The following is a 9,651-nucleotide window of genomic DNA, read 5'->3' as shown; positions in this document are numbered from 1 at the left end:
ACCAGTTAATTCAGGCGATGGGATAGACTACGGCCAGCAGAAGTGTGAAAACATTGGAGACCTGATCGAAGAGACACTGGAAGCCTTTGAACGTCATGGTGGAGAAACTGCTTATATAAACATTAAATACATGATCCCTACTTATCAGTCATGCATATTAAACTGAGTTGTATCAAATGGGATGATTCCATGTGTTCTAAAAAAACTGTATCTGACATTCTATGGCATCTTGTTAGTCATGCTTTTTTTCTCTACAGCTGCTAAAATAGTGGCTTCTGGAGCATTAGAGTGTTAGCGCTATTGTGAACAAGGCTTTCCAATACATAAATAGTGCCTGTTCCTTTGATTACAATGGTGTACTGTGCTTGTTTGTTCCCTGAAAGAATCACTCCTTTATAACAGAGCTGACTCGAGCAGGAATCAGAGTTAAACCTTCACTTGTATAGACAATAAAACTATAATTTTCATACGCGATTCAGCAATTGCTGTTCTGTGTCCGCTTGCCCTGAGGGTGATGTCAGAGGCTGTAACAAGAAGAGTTTATGCTGACTGCTTAATAGGTGTTTGTCATGGAAGAGAAACACCAGTTCAGCAGTGCCTCTCTAGCAGCTGTGCTGAATAATGTGCACTGACATACAATAAAACTGTTGAATGTATATACCAATTACAGCAGGAAAATTTATATGGTCCATTATAAGGCACTGTCATTAAATGAATTCATGTTTCATACACACTCCTGATCTCAGCTTCCAGGTGTTTACCTTTTCATGAAACTTGGGTTCCTCTTGGTAAACATCAGGCATAGCCACGGTTTTGAAGAAAAGAAGCCCAGAAAAAACTTCAATAAATCAGATGGAAGATATCATGTAAATAATGTATTTGTCCCTAATGACACTGTTAATCTGGGTAAACACAGAATATACACATATTTTTAAAGGGCACTGGGTTTTTTTTCTAACTGCAAGGTTGCTGTGGCTTTTCTGTTATTATTATAGTATATATTGTACAATGTAACTATTGTTACAGGAATCCCTTACAATTTCCTACTCAATTAGCTTCTCCCTGCATACTCCCACCATGGAATTGATATAATTATGGATTTAAGCAAGGCTATTGAGTTTGACTTTATTGCTTTTTAAGCATTTCTATGGAATAAACCTACAAAAAATAAAACGAGTTTTACAATTCTCAAGGACAACCATTTAAAAATACCAAGTCAGCTCAAAACAAATCAGGAAATATGAGATAAAAACCATGAGATTTTTAAAAGTACTGACTTTGGGTTCATTTGGCTTTTATTCTGGTTTCTGGAAGCTCTTAAAATATAAGCAAGCTGTACTTCCAAGTGTTTCTCTGTAACTGCTAGAGCTCAAAATGCACTCTTTGGTGTTAGACACATGAGACTTTTTCCAAGTGCTTAGCCACATCCATGTTCACACCCTACAAGGCTTGCCTCTGTGAGAGACACAGCCCCTATGCTGCCCTGTTCTCTTGGGTGCATATTGGAAGCATGGCCAGCACCTTCCCACCTGCTGAAACTCTAAGCTGAATCTGTCGTTGGACTTACATTAGACTTGCCTTTTCCTGTTCTCTGGGCTCTTCAGCCTGAAGATTTTTTTGTATCTTTTACTTCCTTCTCTTTCCTGTAATTGAAAAAAAAAGTTAAGAGGAAAATTTTTACTCTTCCTGCCTCTTTGAGGAACTGCAACATCAAGGGATGTCACCAGCCACGAATGCTCACCAGCCCCTGGTTGAGGCATGGCTGCTGAAGGTGTGCCTTTTTCCCAGGCTCTGGAGACCTTTCTTTTCTTTTACACATTGCCAGGGCTTCCCTCAAGCCTCTAGAGTTTAGACAGTGTCTATTTCTGTGACTAACACACCCCCGTGATGGATGACACATCCAATATGCTGCCTCACATCTAAGGTGTCTGTAAATCTTTCACCTCCTGGGCAGAAGGGAAGGTGAAACCTGGCTGCAGGCCCCTGTCTTGGGAAGCTCAAGAGCTTTGTCTTCAAACCATGCAGCAATGAGTCTAACAGGATACTGCAGGAGGACTAAGGCTACATCTTCTCTTCCAAAAATGCCTTTCTACACAGCCACCCTGGCACTATCAGCACAGCCTTCACAGTTTCTCCCCGTTTCCCCTCAGCAGACCCCTGTCCTGCATTGTCCCTGGCACCAATGAGCCATACTTCTTCATTTACTGGCACCTATGGGTTTGGTTCTGTGGCACTGCAGGTTTCCCGCGAGTACAGAGTGTGCTGGAGACTGCTGCTTGGAGGGAGCTGCGCTATTCAGCTCAGAAACAAACCAAGCCCTTCATAAAAGGAAAAATCCCCAGCCACCTTTCACTCCTTAGCTATTTGTATTCTGTCCTTAAGAGAAAGCCCACTACTGCTCTTTGCTTGAGATCAAAAAACTCCTCAATAGCTGGCCTCAGCTCCCTCGCTGTTGGGCTCCAGCCACAGAGCTGCTCACAGAAGGGACGGTGCAGGAAAGGGCTCTCATCCCTTCGATCTTCCCATCACATCACTCCTCTGCATCCTGGCAGCACTGCTGAGGATGAGAGGAAGCTGCAGGCTCCTCACCAGCTTTGTAACTCTATTCCCTGACTCACTCTTCTTGCATCCCCTCCCCTTCAGCTCCACTAGGACACAAGACTAGACTGACAGACATCATGGAAAATGGGTACTTTGTGCAGCTGCAGACTTGCCCAGACCTGATCCCCTCAGCTCTTTCTTGAAGATTTCTTTCATAAGACGTTGCTTCAGCAAGGGGTGACTTTATTGCAAATCATAAGGGCAGTAGAGGTCATGCCCATTCACATCAGGAAAAATAGGTTTTACAGTGAAGTGCTTTTACTTGCATGTTCAGGATGGGAACATTAGCCTCTATAATACTACTTCTATGCCTGGGCCATTGCTTTAAAAGTGAACATTCTCCCATAACCTCATTAATTCTAGGAACTGGACTGATAAAAAGAAGCATGATAAAAACCACCAGTTGGTAATTTAGGAACACTGAGAATAAAACTATGTTAAGATGTCATTTTACTAAGTCAAACTGTAGGCCTGCCAACCTTGACAGTGTCCCTTTAAGCATGATCAGCAGCATATTTATAGGCAATTACAGCACAGCTCAGAGTACTTTATAAAGCACAAGATCAAGGACCCAGGTGCTTAAGCATATGAGTAACACTTTGTCATTCAATACACTGCTTAGCTATTTTACTATGCTCAAAAAATGGAATTGTAGTTAAAAAATAGCGACTGCCTCTCTTTTCACCAGATCATATAATTGTGGTCACTGACACTAGGGGCAAGCCAATCAACAGTTCCTAATTGCAATCAATTAAAAGGCACTCTGGGCCAGGTGTTTCAATGGGTATAAATTAAGCATAGTGCCATTAAGGGTAACTTGGCTTTACAGACTTGATGTGGTTTGTGCCTTATTCTGGGGTATTCTGCTGCTTTCTAGCTCTCCAGCAATCGCAAGGTAAGGAGCATCAGTAAAGGCACCTGTGGACCCATGGACTGTTAAATAAGTTGCAAGTGTTAGCTTTCTGGAACTATCTGAGATGTCTCCAGTTTATCTTGATTGTTGTGTTAGGTTGGCTGGTAGCTGTTTAGCTTGAAGAATAAAAAGAATAAGCTAACATCAGGGGGAAAAGAACAATCTACTTGTGGCAGCCTTTGTCTTGCATAATCATCAAAACAGGAATAAAATAAAATCCTTTTAATGATTCCTCCCCAAAGCTGTGTAAGGGATCTCTGTAACAGGTTGTCACGGTTTTGGGAACTGACACTTGGTGGATGCTGGTGGGTGCCATAAAGCAGTTGCTGTGCAAGCTGTTGAGCTCCTGAATGGTACAACTTGTCTGTGTGAGGCTGAGGGGGGCAGAGGGGGCTGGGGCTGGGGCTCCTGCCAGGCTGGGGCTGCCTGCGGAGGGGCAGAGCCTGGCAGAGGACTGGGCACGCTGCTGCCAGCACCGGCGGCAGGGAGCTGGAGCCAGGCTTCTCGCTGGTAGCTTTCCAGTGTTTCAAAGAGACGGAGCTGACAAAAGGAGTTTGAAAAAGGCCTTCCAGGAGTCAAATACAAAAGGGCTATGGGAAGCTGTAAGTGGGAGGGAAGGTACGGGACCCTGGCTGGGAGGGTGTTTGTGCGCGGGGTGCAGGGATGTGTAGCTGCAGCCAAGCAGGGCAAAAATAAAAAGCTAGAGCAGACACTATGTGCTTTCCTAATCCTGTCTGGAGACCCTCTGACTTCCAGAAAAGCATTCTTCAGTCTGAGGGGCTCCGCAGGCAGTGGGGCAGTTCACATTTTTCCACTCATCTGTAACATCCTGTGTTTTCTGCTTTAAATAAAAGCAGTGATGTTTGCGGGAAATCTGTACAAAGCCCCGTCTGCTTGCAACTGCTCGGAGCTGCTTTGTGCCTCCTGGAGACCGGGAGAGGAAGGTTCATGCCCTGGCAGGACAAGAAGTTCCCTGCACCGGCCCCATAATCCTTCCGGCGTGTCAGGGGAGGGAAGGGGAGCATGTGGTGGGGCATATCTTGGCCACGCATCTTCTTGCCTAGCGAATACAGCCTGGGTATGTCTGCGGGGCTCCTCACCAAGAGCTCTCCCCTCCTTAGGGCAGTGTGTCCAGAGGGATGAAGGGGTCTTGCAGCACCTCTGGGGTGGTGGGTGCCCTCCAGCAGGGCTGCTGGTGAGGTGGGTGGAAGTCTGTCTGAGCTGAGGGGGACAACCTGCAACCTCAGGGAGGAAAGCGTGTTTCCCACAAAGCTGGGAGGCAACCGTGTGCTCAGTATCCCTTTTGTGGTGCCAGTTTGGGTGCTTATTCCACAAATATTCAATTTTTACCAACACTGAGGAGTGAGCCAGGCAGCTGAGGAACCGGGCAGCCCTCATAAACTGCCAGCTGGTAATGCTGGGGGCCCTGGGCACAGCAGGGCTGTGCGGCGTCACTCGGGGCCAAGTGACGCTGGTGTGCCCAGCGTGTGCCATAGCATTGCTTCCCTCTGCGTTTCCCTGTTAGCAGCAGAACCTGACCTTGGCCACCCTGCTGCGGCACTGGGAGGCCAGCTGTGCACCCCAGGGCCCCTTCCTCCAGTTGAAAGGGAGGGGGAAGGGGTGGGCTGCTTACCTTTTTCACTGACAGCGCCCCTTGCATAGAGCAAAAGCCTCCAGCTGTGGAAGAAGGGGCACCCTCCCCATCACTGGGGTGGCAGTGCAGGGCACAGCTGTGCTGGCGGGGCTGTGGCCAGGGGTGTTTTGGGCACTGCACCCCTTCTGCTGGCTCGCAGGTGTGAGCACAGGAACCCTCTGCAGCTCTGCCTCTGTTGTGGTCTGCTGACCCTGGCTGATGAGGGCATGGGGTGAGAGGGGATAAAATAGGAGCTAATCCTGGTGCCTTACGAACGCTGAAAGAGAAGTTAAATCCCAGTCTCTTTAACTCTGTGTTGGGGAGGGTGGGTTAAATGCATTGAGGGAACAGGAGGAAAGGGGGCATCTAAACAGGGAATCATAATGTTGGCTCTCTTATGCCTGTCTCAAGAAATGAGTATGACATACCTGAGTTTATTAAATAATCTTAGCAATCCAAACTTCCTGTGTTCATCAGCATAATGTTTTTCAAAAAAGTAAGAATCAGACGTTAAGGCTGTTGGAAGGCAGAAGGGGAGCAGCTGCACATCAACCTGCTCTGCGGCACAATGGGAACATGTTGGTCTTGAGTCTCATCTCTGCATCTTTTCCACATCTCAGGCCAGATGATCCACAACTTGGTAGACATTAATTGATGCCACCGTACTTAATACGATTGCAGATAAATGCACAGTTAATTTTGGTAGCATCATGTGAAGTTGAGTGTTGCAGCCACTAGCATCCATAACCACTGTAGCTCTGTGTCTTCCATGGAGTCATGCTGACCTTGCATGAAACCACATTGCGCTCTGATATGAGTAAAATGATCAAAGAAAACATGGGGACAAAGTCCTTGAAAAACACCAGGAAGCTCGAGGAGGAGGTCTGCACATCACAAGCACATCCTGTCAAGAACATGTAGAACAGTTGAGTGCCAAGGCCCACTGGGTATAGGCCAGATAAAATTAATGTGACATAAAGCAGCTACCTCATGTTGCCCACTGTTGCATTAATTGGGGGGCCTGGCTTTAAATATGTGGTCCATCCAACTCTGTGTCAGATTTCAATTTCTGTTTTCTGGGTGTAATTCCTAAGCCCTTCCCTAAGGAACAACTACCAAAGAGCAGCTATGCTTACCTAACTCCAGCCCTAGAAGCAGGGAATGATATCCCTGCATCTCACCATCTCCATTTCATGCATTAGTCCCATTATTTCTTTTTTTTCACTTGTTCTTGCTTCCTGCTTCTCATGGGTCCCTGTGGTGCTGTGCTGAGCTGGAAGAGATTCTCGGTGGGTAGAGAGGCAGCTGATGAGAAGAAACCAGGAGGGACCAGCTATTCCAGCAAAGGCTTTTCCTTTGCAGTTTGTGTTTTGGGAAATGTGAATTTTGGGGAACTTGTGTCTCTTTCACCCCAGAGCTGCTCCCTGGGCAGTAGCTGAGGCAAAACATCTCTGGAATGAGTCCTCCTATCTTCCCGCATAATGCTGCGGTGTATTAGGAGAAAAATATAGTCTCTGCTGCAGGTGGGGGACGGGAGTGAGAGCAAATGGCAGGAAGCTCTTGGCATGTGAGCACCGAGAGGTTGTTTGTCCAGCTTTTTGGGCCCCTGCAGCTGTGTATCCCACACCCCTGCCTCTCTGGGCCACCATTTGTCCCCTCAGCTACTGCCTGGGTGTTTTCTGCGGCTGGGAGTTTTCTGGGTTTTCCGTGGCAGAACATTTCTAGGCTCTGCTTGTGTGAAGGTTCAGATGGGTGCCCCAGTGCTGCGATATGGGGCAGCCTGGGACTTTCTCCCCTTACTTCCTATGTGACCTCCAAGGTGTGCTTGGAGCTGCTGATGCTGGCAGGGAGGGAGCCTATTTTCTACAGTCATCTCCTCCAGGTGCTACTGTCTTTGCCCCAACCTTCCCACAGAAACGTCCTGTCATGGTGGACTGGAAGTTGTCACCATTGTAGCCAAGATATCATCAGGCATCGTGGAACTGAGCCTAGCTCCTCCTGGCCAGCAGCGCAACCTCTTTCGCCTTTTCCCTGTATTGGACAGGTGCAGCTGCTGGTGGTGGGGTTGCCCCAGCGCTGGAGCAAGCCTTTTCCTGGGAACAGCCAAGTAAGAGACCCTAAGGCAGGTGGTCTGCAGTTCCCCACCTCTTTGGAAAGCAACTGAATTCTTTCTGAGTGAAGAAAAAAGAAAAATTAATGGTGTCTAGCTGAAATAGTGCTTTATATCCACTACTGTAAATCCAAAGATAAAACCCAGATCTCTTTCAAATCACTCAGTGCAGGGAGGAGGAATACTTGGAAGCTCTTGTTCAGCCCTACATTTCACAGTGTGCATTTTATTCCTCAGCTATTCACTGGAAGAACTCCATGCCTGACACTTTTTTTTATTAACACTGAATCATTTATGTCTGTTACAAAGGAAGAAATTGCTACTGCACTGCCTCAAGAATCAAAGTAAAGGGAACATCTGCTCTAAACTTCTCGCATCCGATTATTGCTTGCTATGCATTATTACTTACAGGAGTAATGTGACTAAATTAAAGCTTTCTTTTCTTGTGCCTGCTTTTATGCATTGCTTTGGTATAAAATGTGTGGCTTGCTTAAATCAACCTACAGCTAAAACTATGTCTGCATAGAGCTGAGCCCACGTGTACTTTGATACAATTAAGGGCACAATTGGAGCATTCTGAAAGATTGCCTTTAAAAGGCCTTTTGTTCACTCCCCCATAGGAGCTTGGTGTACAAGCACGTAAAAATGCAACATTAAGGGGGGGAAAAAAGGTCAGTGAGGAATTCTGTAGATGCAGAATGCAGTTTTCTGTAGCTCAGCAGCTGTCTGTGTTCAAAGGCAGGGGAATGACTCGCATTGCGAGGGTGATGATAGTTTTGATAGGAATCCCCCGCATCACAAGAATGTTTCTAACAAAGGAGGAAAAACCCACCAGAAACATTCCGGAGCTGTGAACCTGCGAGCCATGAAAACAGTATGCAAGCCGCTCTGCAAAGACACCAGCAGCAAATGCAGCTACTTCTGCAGGTGGCAGAGAGAGTTAGTGGTTATTTTTCTTTTTCTTCCTTTCTGAAGTGCATGCAGTCTTACCAACAAGCTTAATTGATTGAAAAAAATATCTGGAAAATAAGGCTCTTGAACTTGCATGCCTAGAAACCTACCAGCATCACGTGCATAGCAAAGGCCACATATCTCACAAAATACCACAACATTTCACAAAGGAGGTTTAAGAGCTCCAATTGAATAAAGCTTTCTCTGTGAAATATCTTTATGGATCTACAAAGCAGTTAAACCCTCCCTGGGAAAAAAATGTGTACATCTCTTACAGTGCAGCAGCAGCAGTGTAACTACCACTGAGGCCTCATTAATAAGGTTTTTCCCCTTATCAGTAGAAGGAAAAAATAAATCCTCATCATGTAAAAGAAATTTAAACTACTAAATTATGACTGTTTGCTTTTAAATCCTACATATGTATACATAAAAACTGTGTAACAGTGCTCTGCCTTCTTTACTGACTTTAAGTAGCAGGATCCATCCCTTAATGACAACAACAGGACCTAAATAAACTCAGTAAGACCCTTTTCTACCAATAATTTTGTTACTGACGTAGTGCAGGATTGATTTTTGTGGTCTGTTTTACAGTAGCTTTTAATTATAAGACAATTTGGGTACCACAGGCAGTAGGAAAACCGGGCAGTTGCAAGCCCTGCAGTGTTCAGTCATACATAGTATAACGGCTGTTTTTTCTCCTTAAAGAAAGAAAAATAGTATTCTTCTGTTTTCAGTGAACTTTTCTTAAAGCTTTTATTTCTTGAGCATTTCTCAGTTTCCCAAGAAGATAGGTGCATTGCCTCTGCTCAACAGCTTCCCTTCATACCCATAAATATTTCCAGCTTTTTATTACCAGCATGTAGTGTTGCACTGTCTTTTCATGTCTCCCATATTGTTATAATTATGTTTGGGGAATGGAGATGGATGGTGTGTTGAGCGTGTGTTTGGTTTCCCCACAGCCCTCACTCGTGGCTGTTTTCTATAATTTGATCAATAGAAGGCAGTTGTACAAACAATAGTTTTTAATTTCCAGCTTTTGCTTTCAAGTTTCTCCTGAAAATTTAAATATTTTTCTTAAATTATACAGCACACTTTCATTTGCTTTGCCTGAGATATCTCATGACATTTGTCTCCTTCCAACCCTCCCAGGCTGCCTAGTTCTGTGTGGACCCCAAAGGTTCGGGGAAGCGACAGCTCTTTCAGAAATGTTCCCAAATAAACATCAAAGGGCAGATGTTGCCACTGAGGTGCAGAAAGGTCTGGAAACTTGGCTGAGGGCTGGGTGAAATGAACTGTGCCCTGGCCCCAGCCTGGGGCTGGGCTTGTGAACCAAGGGTGGGAGATACTCTCAGAGCCATGGTGTCCATGGATGTCAGTGAAAGGACCCTTTCCCAACACCAATGGGGATGTTCAGTGGCTGCCTCACCCAGCTGTATGTGGCCC

The 9,651-nt window shown here is 45.7% G+C and overlaps 1 protein-coding gene across 3 annotated transcripts in view; it reads left to right on the top strand.

Moving 5' to 3' along the window:
* Nucleotides 1-754, top strand: part of PACRG (parkin coregulated) — a 250,937-nt gene extending 250,183 nt beyond the window's left edge. The window contains exon 6 of one of the 3 annotated variants that reach the window (XM_055714149.1): nucleotides 6-754. In XM_055714149.1, coding sequence (XP_055570124.1) covers nucleotides 6-166 — 161 coding nt within the window. In that variant the 3' untranslated portion in view covers nucleotides 167-754. The remainder of the gene's footprint in view (nucleotides 1-5) is intronic. The other 2 variants (XM_055714147.1, XM_055714150.1) reach the window with 2 other exon arrangements.
* Nucleotides 755-9,651: the final 8,897 nt, after the last annotated feature.

The sequence above is a fragment of the Falco cherrug genome, chromosome 6, assembly GCF_023634085.1.
Source record: "Falco cherrug isolate bFalChe1 chromosome 6, bFalChe1.pri, whole genome shotgun sequence".
Lineage (NCBI taxonomy): Eukaryota > Metazoa > Chordata > Aves > Falconiformes > Falconidae > Falco > Falco cherrug.
The sequence above is the reverse complement of the archived record's forward strand: the minus strand, read 5'-3'. Positions and strand labels throughout refer to the sequence as shown.